Source organism: Elgaria multicarinata, chromosome 2, assembly GCF_023053635.1.
Source record: "Elgaria multicarinata webbii isolate HBS135686 ecotype San Diego chromosome 2, rElgMul1.1.pri, whole genome shotgun sequence".
NCBI classification, from domain to species: Eukaryota; Metazoa; Chordata; class Lepidosauria; order Squamata; family Anguidae; genus Elgaria; species Elgaria multicarinata.
Window position 1 is genome coordinate 58833409 of NC_086172.1, and position 19342 is coordinate 58852750.

The 19342-nt window shown below is 42.8% G+C and overlaps 1 protein-coding gene across 1 annotated transcript in view; it reads left to right on the plus strand.

The window, feature by feature from the left end:
- Positions 1-19342, plus strand: part of LRP1B (LDL receptor related protein 1B) — a 976641-nt gene that overhangs the window by 543102 nt on the left and 414197 nt on the right. Inside the window, exon 6 of the mRNA XM_063116589.1 lies at positions 13687-13944. Within this exon, the coding sequence (XP_062972659.1) occupies positions 13687-13944 (258 nt within the window). The remainder of the gene's footprint in view (positions 1-13686; positions 13945-19342) is intronic.

Genomic DNA, 19342 nt, shown 5'->3' on the forward strand with positions numbered 1-19342 from the left:
AGGTATGCAATACAATAATATAATACAAAATAAAATTATGCAGCAAAAATCAATTTCAATATTTTTTCCACCTGTCATTCCCCATGAAAGTCATTTTAGTGGGATTTAGCAAGTGTCGCTGCTGATACAATAACATAAAATATTCACAACTGGCAATTAACTACAGATAAGCACTAATTATCTTGCTTCACTTTAACATAGTATTTTAATGAGGAAATATTTAACAGTATGTTGAATGAATACTACAAAAAAGACACTCAGTGCAATCCTATATATGTGTACTCTAGAAGAGTTTAAGATTCATGCAAACAGACATTGAAAAATACAGAGGCAAATGGAGATTAGAAGCCTGCAAGATAGATACAGAGTCCATAAGGACCGGAGAGCTTGCTATAGAGTTGACACTTTCAGAAGGTGGTACTAAGAGGTCCATTTTGTGTCTTTATGAGAGACATTGCAAATAGAAACCCAAAGGGGGCATATTACTACCAGAAGGGTCTTCTTTAACTGTGGCCCAAAAGTCTATGGAGGTAAATCCAAGCAGGTGAGATCAGTTATTGGAGTATACCAGAGTATATCTCCAAACATACAGGGTGGTGGTGTGTCCGGACTGACTGATTGCTCAGATCAGTACCAAACATAAAACACAATAATCTGTCGTAGTACAAACTGTCACACTGAAATCAATAAAAATTCACAGCAACTGATCAGTATCCAAATTTCATCTGCATCCTCATCTTGCTATAATGCATAGACCAAATCCATCTGATCAAAAGGTCTATTGAAAAAGATTGTTTTCACCTGGTGCAGAAAGCTCACCAGTGTTGGCCCAGGTCTAATGTCCAGGGAGAGAGCATTCCACTGTTGGGTTCAGGTACCACCACTAAGAAGGCCTTCTTATGAGTTTTGGAAATCCAGGCAGATGGAAAGGAGAAAAATTCAACATTGATCACATTTGAGCTTCAGTGAAGAGGCACATAGTCATTCTTTACACTATCAGGGAATGTGATTGCAAATGAGGAGCTTTCCCCACTCTAAAGAAGAGAGTGCTGTTCTTGTTCACCCAAAAGTCTATGTTTATATTGTAGCCCATAGGACTTTCAGTGACAGACATTTTATTACAAGTTGAAGTAATTTATTAATAGGTATATCCTGTAATACCTGTACAGACATTATGCACTTGTGGTATTAACATAATTTAAAAGAAGGATTTAATTTTTATTGGCCATAGGTCAGTATCAAAATGATAAAAAAGCAATGGAATGGGTCTGCAAGAAAATGTTGCCATGTTGAGTGCTCCTGTTTAGTGTTACACCCAGCCAGCTATGCCCTTTCCCAAGATATTCCATTCCCTGTCTCCACTATTTCCAGTCCCCACACCCACTGAGGCTTTTGTGGTCACTGAGCATGCTCAATCCACATTGGGGCCTTAGCTAGACCTAAGGTTTATCCCGGGATCGTCCCGGAGTCATCCCTGTTCATGTAAATGACACACAGGGGATCCCGGCAGCAGGCAGGGATGACCCCAGGACGATCCCGGGATAAACCTTAGGTTTAGCTAAGGCCTGGGTTGATTTTGGGGGCTTTTGTCCTCAGAGATTTCTTTCCTTTTGTTTTCTGCAAATCTAAGGTTTCTTATGAGCCTCTTGACATTTCCCTCTTGTTTTGGGGTGCTGTTGTCTTGGCTATACCAAGATAAGCACTTACCTCTGAACTTCAGATATAAAGGGATGAGTGAAGCAACAGCGAGGATCTGTTAGAAAATAAAATACAAATTTCACCTTTCTAGTGCCAATGTACAACTATCTACAGCAACTGCCAGTAACTGCCAAACTAACATTATCTTTAGTCATTATGAATACTTTGATTAGCTAATGAATATTCAAAGTTTTGAAAGACAGACCATTAGATGTGCTCCTCCAGTACTGGGAAAGAGTAAAGAAAAGATTTCCTGGGAGCCACCAAGAAACTTTTAGCAACTCAGTAGTCCAGGCCTCAACTTTCTAAACTTCTCCGTATGCTACCTTGCAGGGTATTCTGATGGTGAGGTTCCAACAAGAGTGAGGACATCTCAGTCAGCTCATTCTTAAATCAGTCAAAGTGTTAATACTACAAGAAATAGTTTCCGTAAAGCAGTCATCAGACTTCTTAATATGCTTTTATGAACAGGTTTCTTTTTTAAAAAACAAACAAACATCTATTTGATAGCTAGGCTGAACTCCTGCTCCTTGATAATGATCTATTTGTCCAATTGGACTCATTTTTGCATTACTCACAGAAAGATGGAACCTTTAGGATGGAATATAGTTTTGCTGAAGATACAAAACCTTTATTCTTCTTTCCCAGGATATCAGGGGTAGTATATTTGAGTCAGTGCAAAGAAAAGAATAATAAAAACAGTGACTGCGTTTTTAAGCTCTTAAAAATGTTGTCTGTCGTGCAAAAGCTCATGCAAGGTTATATGTCTCACTTATAGTGGATCTATGGGGAAAAATACAGTGGAAAGAAAGAAAGCTTGATAAAAAAATGTCTACTATGTTCAGCCTTTGACATGCATGTTTTATACTCTTTCAAAAAAGTTTCAGAACAAATTAACTTTACAAGTACAGTGGCCTTGAGAAAATCTCACTTAATTAAAGTTTTACCATTTCAAATATGGTGGAGGGCCATAGCTCAGAGGTAGAGCAGCTGTTTTGCATGCAGAACATCCCAGGTTCAATTCCCAGCATGTCCATTTAGGGTTAGGACAGAATCCATGCCTGAAACTCTGGAGAGGCGCTGTTGACAATATTAGACTAGATGGACCAATGGACTAACTTAGTATATGGCAGCTTCCTAATCTAGATTCATTGTTATTTTTCAGTTTAAAAGACATTTTTATCTCCTTTTCTTTCAAATACTTAATACTCCCCTTTTCAGATGCCCTTCAGTTAAATCCTATCAACTTCTAAAGTTTTCCCATCCTGCTGAGACACCAGTTATAAATGAGTTTTAATACAGAAAGATAGTTCAAAGTTAATTGTAATACTTTCAGTGTTTTTTATTCTTTCCTTGTAAAAAAACAAAAAACAATAATGGCAAAGTAGGACCCCCTTTGACATTTCTAAAGATTTTCTTCAGCAATAGAGTTACAACTGGTGGTGGCCACATAGAAAAAGCCTGCATTTCTTATGTGTTGTGACACTGTTTATTGATCTGAAGTTCAAGTAAAAAGCAGATAGGAAGAGGATACATATCTTTCATCATCTTAACCACTGTCATGGAGAAGACTAACTATCCTTTGAGCAAGACGGATATAATTAGGGATGGTTTTGTACATGGGTTAAAAGTGTGCCATTTCACCTCTCATTAAAACACCAAATATAGCATCATTATTTGGACATTTTAAAACTCATTTATCCTTATTATATTTGCATTGTTTCAAGAAGCTTGCTTTTCTTACAGTTTGCAAATCCAGGGGGAGAAATCTGCATTAATGTGTACAAAACACTGTAAAAATGCTCAAATAGTTTATCTTTGTTATTTATTTGGCTCAGGTACTTTGCATCATCAAGAGACCCCATCTAAATTTGAGATTTAGAATAGAGTGTAGTATAGGAAAAGAAAATGTAATGCTTGCAAAATGAAAAGAGGCCACTAGAGATAGAAGAGGAACACAGGAAGTTGTTCAAAGAAAGGAAGAAGAGAAAGCTAACCAGGCTGCAAGTTAGAGAGTAAAAGCATGGCAGTTAATGGCTTTGCTTATTAAGAGTATAATTCACCAACTCTATTGCACAAGTCCCTATGAATAAATGAGAGCTGTAAAAGCTTGTGATGGCTTGTTCCTCAGATAAACAGGTTTTGCTGTGGAAAGAAAAGGTACTAGTTTACATTACTATCATCTGAATGATATGTCTAGTAGATACATTTAACTATCTAACAAGTGCCATATCCAATCTAAAACTTTTAAATAAACAGTAGGTTGCATGAAAGAAAACCTTTCAAATGTAGTGCATGTAGTTTATGGTTTCCTCCAGCAAAATGGCCTGCACAACTAACAGTACAGTCAATACATGACCATCAGAGGTGTATTCCTTTGATCTGTTAACCATATGGTTTCATTTGTTTTAAAATTGAAACTCCCTATCAAAAAGGCAGTTTAACACTAAATAAGTGAAAGAAGAAAGTGCAAAAGCCGGGTTGCAGTTAAACCTCAAAAAAACCAAGATTATGGCAACTAGCTTGATTGATAACTGGCAAATAGAGGGAGAAAACGTGGAGGCAGTGACAGACTTTGTATTTCTGGGCGCAAAGATTACTGCAGACGCTGACTGCAGCCAGGAAATCAGAAGACGTTTACTTCTTGGGAGGAGAGCAATGACAAATCTTGATAAAATAGTTAAGAGCAGAGACAGCACACTGACAACAAAGGTCTGCATAGTTAAAGCAGTGGTATTCCCCGTAGTAACCTATGGCTGCGAGAGCTGGCCCATAAGGAAAGCTGAGCGAAGGAAGATGCTTTTGAACTGTGGTGTTGGAGGAAAATCCTGAGAGTGCCGTGGACTGCAAGAAGATCAAACCAGTCCATACTCCAGGAAATAAAGCCAGACTGCTCACTTGAGGGAATGGTATTAAAGGCAAAACTGAAGTACTTTGGCCACATAATGAGAAGACAGGATACCCTGGAGAAGAGGCTGATGCTAGGGAAAGTGGAAGGCAAAAGGAAGAGGGGCCGACCAAGGGCAAGATGGATAGATGATATTCTGGAGGTGACAGACTTGACCTTGGGGGAGCTAGAGGTGGCAACGGCCGACAGAAAGCTCTGGTGTGGGCTGGTCCACGAAGTCATGAAGAGTCGGAAGTGACTGAACGAATAAACAACAAAAAAAGATGCTGATAGCTTCGTGTGATGCAGAGAGGTAAAGCAGCAGTTTCTGCAGCTGAAACTCTCCCCACCGCCTGAGTTCGATCCCAGCAGAAGCTGGTTGTGAGAGAGGGAGGACGCATGAAAGAAGACACAGACACCAGAGCTTTGGGTATAACTAGGGCCTCTTTATTAAATAACCATGTTAATCCAACCCTCCCTGGATCTGAGTGTGACAGTGCGGGAATCACTCTGCTACTCAGGCCTACTGCCTGTTAAAGGGCGAGCCACTCTTCAAAGCAAGAAGCCGTTTCACCGGCTCCCTGCTTATGCGACACTCTGAGAGTGTGGGGAGACCCTGCCACTGCACCCCTGCCCGCTGCCATAAGGGACAGCGGGTAGATGCAGACAGCGTGGTCTCCAACTGCACACCATAGCCTGACTCATGAGTCGCACAACCCGGAGGAGCAGGACCTCTGGATATGCAGCTCACCGCCAAGGGTGCCAGTGTGCTCACCGTCCCTGTCCTATGTTTACATTCCCGCACCTTCCTGCCACAAAAAGAGACCAAGCCTCAGCTTAGGTCTCCTTTCCCCCACCGACCCGGGAAGAAATCCCGCAGTCCCACACTGAGATCCTGCAGGAAAATGTCATTTCCTGCTTCGGAAAGGTGGACTCCATCTGCCCTATATAACTCTGGCCTGTTTGGCGAAATATCAGGGTGCGGGATGACCCATCCCCGCTTTCCCCATAGAAAAGCTCCAATTTCTCTGTTCACTTTGTGAACTGCCTTATTTAAACCTTTAATATTGTGTCCCTCGCGCCAGTGGCGCTGAGGCAACATAGGACCAAACGATCCACATCAGTGGCCATCGTCTCCAAATATACTCAAAATCCTGCCTAGACTGCAGAATCAGTGCCTTTCCTTTTAGAAGGTCCAAATCGTTGCCTCCCAGGTGAATAACCAACACCTGCGGAGGAGCAAACTTAAACTCGAACTGTGATAAAGTGTAAAAGAGACCTCCCCATCTCAACCTCGCCGTCCAACCCAGTGTACGGCAGTTTCAAATCCAAGCCTCAACTGCGAGCCCATGGTTGTCCAAGACGCTCTGCGACTGGCCCAAAACCATACTGTGCCCGCATAAGAGAATCAAGGGGAGGTCCGACTTGTCCCAACGTCTGGTGAAGAAACTGCAAAGTCAAATGCTTAGCGAACATAACTCTTAAAGGCTCTGGAACGCCATCTTCCGATGGTCCTAATTCTTGTTTCAGGCATCCCGGCCATTGCTGCAGTAGAAGCAGCTCCAATACGGAAAGAGTGTGTTCCAAATTGGCAATGATCCAAACCCATTGCCTGTAACGCTTTCTTGGCTACTGACCAAAACTGGAATTTGGTTAACGGAGATTTGTCACTATGACGGAATAGGTAGCCTTGCCCTAATCCACTTGTGAACAAAAAGGCTCTCAACGCAGCCACCGGGCAAATCTCTGGATATATAGAAGAAGCTAATACTATGCTGGTGCCTCTTGCCCTCAGATACCTCTTGGATTGTCTGAGGGAAATCCTAATCTCGTCTCCATTGAATGATATATCCCTAATTAGAAATGCTTTATTGGAAACATCCTTCTTAGAGGATGCTAGCACCTCGCTGATGCGAAACGCCCCAAAAAACATTATCAAGGCGCCAGCGTGAAACAAGTCCTGTTCATATGGTGATGAACAAAGAGCTGCCCACTGCTGCCACAGTCCCAAGAGTATCTCCGGAGTAATAAGTTTACGTTTGTCTGGAAGGGCTGGGGCAATTCTAGCCCAACCCTCCAGCACACGTCTGATTCTAGGGTCAGAGGTTATATCTTTAAACCCCTTTATCTTGGCCTCAAAGGTCAGTCCTGCCAATTTCCCCTTTAAAGTTTAATAGCTATACCTCTATTGTGAAAAACTACACAGAACTGCATTAAGTATTCAATGGAAATGGGCCACTGGGCCACTCAACCTACGGACATCCTAAAGACGTGGGATTCCCTACCTGCACGCTCATATAGAGCTCTGGTACCTGGGGCCACAGATCTCCTCATGGCTTCCAACACTTCATCCCTACACGATCCCAAAATTGTTTGGGCATGGGATCTGGATACTGCCGAGCTGCAGGGGCCAACTCCCGGAACCTGGACATCTGGTTGCGCGACAAAGCATCAGCGATTCCATTATCCAGTCCAGAAACGTGCCGTGCATAAAATAAAATATTAAATTGGAGACACCGGAGCGTCAGCGCTCTGACCAGTCTCATTACCCGCTTATTCTTGGGGGATAAAGAAATGACTACCTGTATCTTGGCCTGGTTGTCACTCCAGAAGTGTATGGATGAATTGGAAAGGAGATCTGCCCACAACTATACTGCCATGACAATTGGAAAAATTCCCAAAAGGTTAAATCACGGCAGATGCCCCCTACTTTCCAGTGCATTGGCCACTGCTGGGCACACTAGCGGTCCATAAAGGATCACTCAAAGCCATATGACATAGATGCATCGGAATGCACCTGTAGCTGTGCCCCCGAAAGTAAGTCAGCCCTCCAAAAGGAAACACCGTTGTACTGGTTTAGGAAAGAAATCCCTACCTCAAGGTCCACCCTCATCTTGGCAGATACTCGGATGCGGTGAAGGGGTCGCTTGACGCCCTTTATCACATCACATAGAAGTCTGGAAAATGCTCTGCTATGAGCTATCACTCTACAGGCAAAATTCAGGTGGCCCACTAGCTCCTGAAGTTGCCTGGGAGTGATCTTATGGGCCTTGGATATAGCTCTGATAAGCTGTCTAAGAGATTCAAGTTTATCTCTCGAGAGGCTACAAGTCTGATTATGGGGATAAAACGGTATGCCCGAAATGTTAAAGAAATGAAGCCTAGTCACAGTATAGCTAATTACGCAATGACAATGATAGTTCCTGAATCCTAATTGGGCTGGGGTCCTTTTGTAGAAGGGCCAGAGACTTTAGGCTTACCACCTGGGCGGAATTCCCTTCCACCTTTAGAACTTTTGATCTTAGGACATCCTGAATGTGGGTGCGCCCCCCCCCCCCCACATATGGAGCACTCATGCTTAAACTTGCATTGTGTGCGCATACACGTGCCTTTGGAGCTAAACTCCCAACATAGTAACCGGGGTTGAACCAATTGCCCGGCTGGCCCCCGAATCTGTGAGGGCCCTGCCGGGCGAGAAAGGATATGTCCACTGTCCGCCCTCTCACCAGAAACTGGTTTGGCAGGGGTCATGAATTGCAGCCATAGCTCTGGCTCCTTCATGTCCCATTTGACATCTAGATTGAACTGGGCTTTTAATCTGAAAGCTTCATCATATCCCAACCATGCAGGACCTAGGTATTCAGTGTAGCATCTGAAAATTATATCTAAATATTTAACTAGCACTGTTGCCTTTTCGGGGTGCTTCAGTAAAGCTACCCCAAAGAATATAATGTATCCGGCCAACCAGTTGGCCCAAGTTCTCTCCACCTTCTTCTTTTTACTACGTTCCTGGTCCCTTTCTTTGTTATTATCCTTGTCTTTCTGCTCCTCCTCTCTGAATAGGAGAGAGAACAGATCAACAAATTCGCCCTTCCAGATCCTCTCTTTAGTGGCAGGTGATACCCCACTGGCGTAGAAATTGCTCCGTAAGGGATATTGGATCCTTTGGCTGAGGAATAGGGGTCATTCTTTGCTTCCTCCTTACTAGTTTCAGCTTCGGTTTGAGTTGTTTGTGAAGCCACCGGAGTAGAGGGACTAGGTTCAGTGATAGGGGCTGTTGTTGTCTGCGTCTCAGCTACAGCTCTCACAGGGGTACTATTTGTGGGTTGCCAAACGGGCACACAGGCTTCTGGGGTTGCCCGCTGAGGGCTTTCCATTTCCTGAGTTTCCTCAAGCTCGATGGGTCTAGAAAAGGCCAGAATGGGCTAATAGCCCAAGGAGGCATGCCCCAGTGTGAGAATGGTGAAGGTGGAAGATCTGCTGTGGTGCAATGATACTCACTGGGTGTGGAACTGCCCGATGCCACTGGCGTAGCCCTAGACACAGGTGAAGTAGACACTGCCACTTGAGAAGCCTCAGCAGTTTGCATAAGAGATGAAGCATCTTGGGCTGCGTCTGTTGTTTGCCCTTCAGGAGATTGTTCTACAAAAGGAACTACTGGTGAATTATTTGCTCTTTTACTCTTATGCCTCTTACTTCTAGTATTTAAATCCTTGGCTTTCAATTGTTGCTTAAGAGCTGCATTGTCACGCTCCAAGGCTGCAATGCGCTGTAAGACCAAGGACATTGAAGCATCCTCTTCATCAGATGAAGAGGCCAATGGTGTTTGCGTAGGGCGCTTAGAAAGCTGGCGGGGTGCCCTACCCTTTCCTTTACTCCCCCCAAGACCTTTCTTGGGAGGCATGGTGAAAGCTGGAAACAACAAAGGTATAGGAATATAATGAAGCTGGTAGTGCAGTAGAACTAACACAGTCAAAATAGCACAAAACGTACAGCCTGCAAAATCTGGTGACTGAATAATTCTAGGCTAGTAAAATATAAAACCTAGCTAACCCCGCCTATTGACTAAGCAACATGATGCAGAGCTAATATAACAACTGAAAGAATAAGTGATCTAAGCAGAATAAAGATAGGTAAAATGAGAACAACCGAACAAACAGTTTAAAGCAACTCTTAAATTTGGTCTTCCATCCAAACCCTGACCAGACCAACCCTGCTTAGCTTCAGCAAAGTGGCTGGTTCATATACACTCAGGCTATTCTCTGGAACCTAAAATAAGAATGCTTCAAAGCCAACTAAATAAATGGAAACGCTAAGGCCTGGGTTGCGTGTGGAGCCCACGTGGGAAGAGATGAGAGCCGGAAATAATAGCTGTGAGATAAGATGAATGAAGAAATCAAACAGGGAATAGTGAGAAAAGCAGCACCAAAAACACACAGCCCAAAAATAAAAGACAAAATAATTCCAGGCAAGAAACGTCCAAAGCCCAAAATTGCCAGAGAGATGAAAACCAAAAGTAAACGTTGAGAAAATGAATAAAGCAGATAAAATAGGAAACGAGTCAAAAGCAAAACTAAAACTTTTTAAAATTGGTCTCCCCTAAACTAAGACTAGACCCCGCCCTTCTTAGCTTCAGCAAAATGGATGGCCCATACGCATTCAGAAACCCCCAAAATAGTACAATACTGTAAGGCGAACCGCCTGAATGTACAAAAAAGGTCTGGGCCACGTGGGCCACACACGTGGCAGAAGGCCAGAAGCAGGGACTAAATACGATGCCCATAGAATGGTAAGGGGGAAAACCGTGGAAAAAGGGGGGGGTTGGCAGATCAGGGCTGGGACTGGGAACGCGTGGGACGAGAGAAGGGGCAAGTTTGTCCCTCAAGGTGATCCACCGTCCCTACTGTGGATGGCAAAGGCTGGGCCGAGAACCCACCCGAAGGCAGCCCCAACAAGTTTGACCCGAAAGGTGATCCACCATCCCTACTGTGGGTGGAAAAGGCCGGGCAAAAAGCCTGCCCGAAGGCAGCCCCAAGACCCGCTAGTCCTCTTAAACCTCCCCCCTTTGCTCCAAACCACAGAAAAATTAAAGAAGAACGCCGTCATTGCTGCCCGCCAAAGCCGCCGCACCGCCGAGATTTAAAGAAAAGCCTCGCTGCCGCAGTCAAGCCGCCAGGCCACCGAATTGCCGCCGATTTGCCGCCGTGCCGCAGAAGACGAAGAGCCTCTCCCGTCCGTGCTGTCCAATTGACAGCTGAAAACCGAAAGAGGCCGAGCCTCGGGCGGTGCGGCTTTTATAGCCGCGGCCCCGCCCCTGACTCATGAGGCTCAGACTCAGAGCCACGTGAGTCCTCTCCTTTCCAGCCCCTCCCAACTCACAACTGTTGCTTTCCCGCCCAAACTTAGGTTGGGCGGAAAGCATATTTTCAGGCAGCTGGCTCGGGTCGACTCAGCCTTCCATCCTCCCGAGGTCGATAAAATGAGTACCCAGTTAGCTGGGGGAAAAGTAATAATGTCCGGGGAAGGCAACAGCAAACCACCCCGCTCTAAGGCCTGCCAATAAAACATCAGTGAAAGCTGGCATCCCTCCAAGAGTCAGTAATGACTCAGTGCTTGCACGAGAGGTTCCTTTCCTTTCTAAAGACACTGAAGCCTTTCTGGTATCATCCAGTGGATAGTCTTACATGGAATGTCTGGTGATGAGAGGATTATTATTATTTTTTGCACTCCCTAAAGTAGTGATCCTAAAGTTGCCTGTCAGCTGACTTGGAACATCTCCACATCACAGGGTGCCTGTTTGGTGCATTCTCTTCCCCTCCTTATAGTTTTATTATGATTTTATTAGAATGTAAGCCTATGCGGCAGGGTCTTGTTATTTATTGTTTTACTCTGTACAGCACCATGTACATTGATGGTGCTATATAAATAAATAAATAATAATAATAATAATAATAATAATAATAATAATAATATCTCCATATGAGAAGTTATAGTAAGAATGGGAAATGTCACCATGGGAAATTTGCTCACCATGTGAATCAGGTAGTAAGTAGACAGATCTAAAGGACATCAAAAGCCTTTTATAGAATGGCAGAGTATATATAGATTCTACAGTATATATATTATATAGTGTTGGATTTGTATTGTCAAGAAACTGGTTCATATTTCTACTCAGGTATGAACTCCCTTGCTCTCTTTCTGTCTATAAAAATGAATGTTACTAGAAGCAATCTGTTCAAATGTACACCTGCTGTATATCATACAAAACAGACATGACTACTAGCTCCAAACAAGTACATGAAAATCCACACTGAATTCAGTTTCATCACATGTTGCCACAGTCAATGGGGCTGCTCAGACAACATATCAATGGTTGAGTATTGAACCATGGGTTGTTTGTGGAACAGTGGGCTTACTGTGTTGTCTGAATGTCTGCAAGGTGGCTTGTTAACATGCAGTGTAGCTTATTTTCTTGAACAAACCACCTTGATAACCCATGGTTAGTTGTTGGGCTGTTCATGGTGGTTAACAAGCCACACTGCATAGTTAACAAGCCATCCTGCGGACATTGAGACAATACTTAATTCCAGCATGGAAGAGTCCTTGCCTCAAGCATATTCTATGCTAAGTAAAATATTTCAACTTTGTGAAATGCCTAGGAAATGTTTATTTTCAGATGTGTCAGCAAAAAATGTTGTAGTGCTCCATTTCCCAAGAAGATTGTTCTGTTGTAGAAAAAAAATTCCTCACAGTTATCAACGGGAAGAAAGAGAATATTAAAACAAAAAGCCTATTAGAAAATTATGAGTTAATTCCAATGTTACATGAGTGGACTTCTGCTTGCGCAGCAGGAGTTTTCCTTTTCCTATTCCCCATTGCAGCCACCTGCATGCATCCTAGATTTGCTCCAGTGGGTTCTCCAACTTTCCGGAACAGATTTGGGGTATATGGGGGAGATGCCAGGGAGAGGGGAGGATAGATTTGCTAGTCATGTTTCTTGCAATTGTAGAAGGACACCATGGGATAAAGACCTCTTTTTTAATATCATTAATACCTGTACAGAGTGGTCATTTCTAGCTAAATTCATTCTCATCTTTAGATACAACTTTCTGCAGTGATCTGTAAATTCATGAGCAGTTATCACAAAATGGGTATCATAAAATTAAAGAGAATAGGAATGGAAGACAAATACGGGTGTTTTCTTCTGGAGGCAGGTAGATCTTTACAGGGAATTCTCACTACGTATCTGTTTCTGTGTGGGACCCTAACAGTCTTGTTTTTAATATTGGTCCTAAGGAGGATGCTAGACAAGGCACCAGATTTCTCCAGAAGCAATATGTGTTAACACACATAGATTAAGTGTCAACATGTGACTGACACAGACACTCTTGATGTGACTTGTTATTTAGTTCGAAGTATATGGTCTTGCTGAATGCTATTCTCTTGCGGTAAATTTCAGTTCAAGGGTGGACTATGCACAACAAAGGCTCACATTCTAAATCCACTGAACATTGGTAAGGGTAGGATCCAATGACGTTGTAGCGCTTGTGTGAATGATAAAACAACACTAGTGTGGCATCATTAGTGCTTGCCAGTGCAAAAGGGCAAAATGGTGATTCAGCGACAAATTCACATTTTTTTCCAATTGAACTAGCAAGCACTAACCACATTGTGTTATTGTTTATTTACACTAGCACAATGTTATTAGTGCTAGCACTGAGACACGATTGGATCTCCTTCTGATCACACTATATCTGAGGCAGCACTCCAGTTGTTGTTGTTGCTGCTGCTGCTGCTTCTTCTTCTTCTTCTTCTTCTTCTTCTTCTTCTTCTTCTTCTTCTTCTTCTTCTTCTTCTTCTTCTTCTTCTTCTTCTTCTTTCTTCAACACTGTATAGTTGAGATCTCTGGCTGTGGACTGGAACGAACTTTGTTGTGGTTCTGTGAGGTGCACGTTCTACACATGAGGATCAGATTTTGTAATACAGCACAAATATTTTCTTTAGGATTTTCACGTCATTATAACATATGTTTCTGCAGAACACAAATGCAACACAAGAATAAGGTTGCAATCCCATGTGTGTTTGGAAAGAAAAAAGTCCTGGGAATTGAACCATGGGGAATGGCTAGGGAATTCTAGAGTTGTCTGACTTTTTTCTGTCTAAACATGTATAGGATTGCACCCTGAGAGTGCTCACTTTGGGAAGAACCTATATTGATGTGTACTTTTTGAAAAACATGGCTGCATATGTTAATCTATATATTTTTAATTTGTCAGTTAACCATTTTCTTCCTATTCTTATCTTTTTGTCTTTGTTTTTAGAGCCTAATGATTCACCACCAGTACTTTTGATTGCAAACTCTGATACTATTGAGGTACTATTTCTAAATGGAACTAGAGCTTCTACCCTTGGCTTTGTGAAAGGAACTGGAATTCAAACATTGGATTTTATTTACAAAAAGAACACAGTTTGTTGGATTGAAGCAAGAGGATCTTCAAGTCAACTGAAATGCATTGAGACATCAAAATCTGGAATGTTAACAGACGAATGGATCATCAACACAATTCCTTATCTTCACAGTAAGTATTGAACATTTGAGAAAGTTAATCTTTTAGAAAAATAATAAAAAATCCCTATCTTTCATGAAACATGTTTTTACAGTTTTAATGCTGTTATATAAATGTTTACAGTTGCAGGGTTGTTGTTGTTACATATACTATAGCTTTAGTTATAAACAGCATACACAGAAACAACTTCTTATTTGGCTCCTACAGAAGTTTTGTTTTCGTAATCTGGAGACAAAAAGCTTATAAAGACTTTGAGGTTTAAGGACTTAACAGTGCAATGCTATATATGTTGACTCAGAAGTAAGTCCTAATGAGTTCAATGGAACATACCCCAAGGTACATGTGCACAGGATTGCAGCCTAAAAGTGCAATCCCAACAGATAGCCACTCAGAGGGCTCCTAAAGAGTTTGGTCTGATTTGTGTAATAGTTAGTGATGGGGACGGGACGGGACAGAAAGACTATAAAGAAGTAGCAGCCTAAGTTTGCTTCTCCCTCCCCTCCAGATTCTACTAGTGCAGAAGTGCTGTAATGGTTCGTTTCAATATTATAATTATAATTATATAATCTGTTAATTAAGATGTGTATAATTTTGCTGCAACCACTTCCAAATGTAGAGCATCACCTCATTTATGAACCTTTTTTCCTCATGGGAAAGCAATAGGATTTATGGACGTTACAAGGGCATTTTACTGAAACTGTTGAGATGTCAGAGAAATGTATTTACGACTGAGGCTGTGCAAACCCATGTTTGGTGTCTTAGGAGGAAGCCTGATTGAATTCTGAAGGGGAGGGGGTCTCCAAGAAAACATGGATAGGATGGGACTGCAATGGTGTAAATTGGCTTAAATGAAGACATTTTAATTTAATAGTGTTTTAGCATTAGTCACTGATGTTTGCAGTCTTGGGGAGTTCTTGAATCAATCACTGCACCTAGAAAGTTGAGAGATAAGGAGTATTTTCTACCATTTCCATTTTATGAATAGATGGTAACTTTTCTTTTCATAATCATACCCAGAAACTCTTATTCATGCCCATATAGCCTAAATGCCTGATGACAGCAATGTGCTGGGCTCCCACTGGTAGACTGTTGCTGCCTTAAGCGATGCATTTGCTAGCATGTAACCCTTCTGAGGCCTGCAAGTCAGCAACAGACATGGCCAAAGTAAAAAATAATAATGGGTGGGGCAAGACCAATATTCTCCACTTGTCTCTCTATTTCTTTTGCTATCTCAATATCTTCTCTTTCCCCCTTCTTTCTCCCCCCACCCCTTCTGTTTCTATATATCCCCTTCTCTCTTACCCCTTTCTTTATCTCCCCTTCTTTCCCCACTCTCCCTCATCTCTTTCCCTCTCTTCCCAAGGCGTGGAGAGAGTGGGGTGAGCTGCCGATTAAGAAAGGAAGAGATAGCCCTCTTTACAATCTAGCACGGAGGTGGGAAATCCCTGACCATCAGCCCACCAGGTTCCTCATCCAGCCTGCTGGCATTTCTCCAAGTCCCACCTACCCTTCTTGGTCTCCCCGCCCCCTCTGCTGTGTGCTGAAACAGGGAAACAGCAGGGGGGTTCATGAAAAGGGGAGGTTGGAACCACTTTCCCCTCCATTCTCCACTCATACTGCTCAGGCAATCCATGGAAAACAGGGGTGGGGTGGGGGACAGGACTGCATTGTGTGTGGGAGGGGGTGGAGACCAGTAAGGGTGGTTGGGACTTGGAGATATGCCAGCAGGTCAAATGAGGAGACCTGGTAGGCCAATGATCAGGGATTTCTCACCCCCGTGCTAGATTGTAAGACTGATGTTTGACCCTTACAACTCAGTGTTTCTCAGTGTATCATCTCAGTGTAAAGAGATTGAGTATTCCTCCCCACACACAAACACACTCTAATTCCTAAATGCGGGGAGGGGGGGTAAGAGGAAATGAAACTGGGGAAGGCTGAATCCGAGACAAAAGAAAAGTAGCTTTTGTCTTGTGGGAAGGAGATCTGCTGGGCAGCTGAGACGAAGCAGGGTTTGGAGTTGTGTTGTGGTTATAGGCCTTGATCCTGAGCACAGTGTAAATAAATCTTCATAAAAGAAACACCACGTCTCCAGTGCCCTCCTTCTAGGAAACTGAAGTCTGAGTAAGCAGTGAAGCCCCTGCATGTTCACCTTTCCCAGGAGTAGGGTGCAGAATAATAATAATAGTAATAATAATAATAATAATAATAATAATAATAATAATAATAATAATAATATAATGCTCCATACACAGGGTTTTCAAAGCTATCTGCGGATAATTCAAGGTGTTTCTATTGATTTAAAAAGCTCTAAATGGCTAGAGCAAACTTTCCCAACTTGGTGCTCTCCCATAATTCCTAGCCAGCTTGGCTAGGTTGGCTGGGAATTATGGGAGTTGTACTACAACATATCTGGAGCACAACTGGACATTTTGAAAAGGCTGGGCTAGAGGCTAGGCTTTAAAGAACCCGCAAGGGGCCCACTTGTGAGTTTGCCAAGCCCTGCTCGCCTGGCCATGCTCCAAGGAGTTGGGCTTGCTAAGCACTAAGCACCCTTGACAAAGCACACTTTCTGGAGGCAAGTCTCCTGGAACACCATTGGTGTTGCTGGGGATTTACACATGTTCCGGAGCCTCTGGAAAGCATGCTTTGCTGTTCCACCCCCACACCCGTGCCAATTAAGGCCTTAAAAGCCCTCTTAACCTTGTATTAAGTGGGCCTTTAAGGCCCTGATTGGTGGGGGAGCAGCAAAGCTTGCTTTCCACGGCCTCAGGTAAGTGCACAATTCCCCCAGCCACGCTAATGGAATGCCAGGAGTATTGTGCACTTTCAGGAGGCACCAGAAAGCACATTTTGCTTACCCCCCCCCACAATAATTGGGGACTTAAAGGCCCCCTTAATGGAAGGTGAAGAGGCCCGATTGGCATGGGGGGGCGAGAAATGTGATTTCCCTAAGGCCACCACCATTAGAGTTCAGGGGGGAAATACCGTATTTCTTTGATTCTAAGACACCATCGATTCTAAAACGCACCTCAGTTTTAGAGATGTTTATTTGGGAAAAAAGGGCATCTTAGAATCGAAGAAATACTTCCCTCACCGCCCAGCCAACCTCCTCCCCCCCGCGCTTTCTTCTAATGGTTGTGTCCTTTTCTTTTTTCCCTCTGTGAGAGAAGAAACCGCCGTTTGCACGGGAAGTAGGGGGGGCGTTGAAACAAAGAGTAAACAATATTTTCGGGCGGGGAGAGAGAGGAGAAGACGCAATTAAGGAGCTAAAACGCTTATTTCTCCAGTCCTGCTCTTTACTTGTCTGTGCACCAGGGGATGACGACACGCGAGTAAGTCCCATGGAAATCGATGGGACTTACAAATAAATTTGACTAACAAAAAACCAGGAGCTTACCTTCCCAGCTCCTCCTCGCTCGCATGGCTCGAGGCTGCTGCAGAAGCTTCCTCTTTTTCTCTTACCGTACTTCTTCGATTCTAAGACGCCATCGATTCTAAGACGCCATCGATTCTAAGACGCACTCCATTTTTAGAGCTGTTTATTTAGGGGAAAAAGTGCGTCTTAGAATCGAAGAAATACGGTACGTGATTTTTCGAGACTGGGGAAATCATGTTTCTCCACCACCACCCCAGCCAATGGGGGCCTTAAAGGCCTTGTTAATAGGTCTTTTAAGGCCCCCATCAGTACAGTGGGGGGGGGAGAAATACAATTTCCCCAAGGCTGGGGAAATTGTGCATTTTCTCCCTCCACTCTGGCAATCAGGGGAAAGGACAAAGGGTGTAGGTCAGGGCGGACTCACACATGGCTGCTCTCAAAGGCTCGAGAGCAGTCGGCCACAGTCCTATCCTAGTGCTGGGTGCATCCACCAGGCCCTGTGAGGGCCGGACACAGGGGCATCCGCTGGCCTTGTGGCCCCAGGCAGTTTTTCAGCCTAACACTACTAGACACCTTACAGTCTGGAATCTTCCTTCTGTTTTATCACAATCACTCTCACTTAGGTTTCAGTGGCAAGGCCAAATATGAGCTATTCCTAGTAACTATCCAACGGTTCTGATTTTTTTTTCCCTTTTAGAGATTCACCAAAGTTTGAGCCTGATTATTTTTGAGATGCTGTAGAAGATATTTATGGACTGGCAGTCATGGAGTTTTGTTAGGGAGTTAAAACACTAGAGGAGTTATTTTAGTTGGCTTTTTATTTTTACACCTCTTATAAATCTGATTTTAAGTACTGCCGATTGCACAATAAGGCAAGGTGCAAATTTAAACAAACAGGCTGCGTAACATATTAAGCCTTGGTTTTAGTTTTTAAATGAAAAACACAGTTAAAAACCAAGGGGTGTGTATATGAGAACACTATATTTTCTATTTGAGATTAGATAAGACCACATGATTTTTTTTGTTATGAAGTTGCTATGATGTCAGTGAATGCGAGCATTTATTTTTAAAATGAAAAGTTCATAAATGGAATAGAATCATTTTTGGCACAGCGAAATTCTCAATGTGTAATTTTTCTGATTCACTTTGGGAACAAAGTCGTTTATTTCATCTTTTGAAGGAATTTATTAAAGGCAGCGGAGGTGGTAATGTATGAGAAGGTTGGGCTGCCCTGTCATGATGTATAAGCTGTTCATTTTATCAACATGTCACAGAGCAGCTGGAGTTTGATGTGCGGTCTATGCGTTCACCACGACGATTCTAGAGTTGATGCTCAAGTTTGAATATTCTTTGCATGTATAATTATATAAAAACTGTGTCACACCATTTTAGCAGATGTAATGAGCTAATTGGAGAGTGCTTGAAAATTTCTCAGTCAGACTTTCTAGGCTCCCCCTACCCCAATTTGTTTCCAGGCCATGCACCAGAACTTTTTTTTGCATTTTCCCATCCAAATAAAAAGGACATTACTTCCATTATGTTTCAGTTTAAAAAATCAATAACGATGAAAATTAAAATAAGCAAAACTCTCCCCCCTAACACACCTTTTATATTAGGTGCTGCTTATTCACAAAAGGAAATTGATTGCAAGGAAAAGAAAGACAGGGGGAATGCATGTAATGAGCCATTGAGATCAAGAGTATTGGCTCAATAACTGACACCTGAAAATGTTTAACAAAGCAAGAAAAGTCTGCATGTAAAATGCACAGCTAAAATGAATGCAAAATTGCCTCGTTATTTATCCTGAAACTTTCTCAATAACTGAACAACGGCCTATTTTCAGGCTCTGTAAAATATATCTCTTTTCAGTGGGATCTCTAATGGGTAGAATCTAAAAACTGCCTGGTTAAATGGGGAGAGAATGTGTGTAGTAATTTAACATCCTCAGTTAAAAGAAGACAAGCCGTTCCTAAGTGATCATTTACAGATATTCCTTATCCTACCAAATTAATTCATTTAGATATAAAAAGTTGG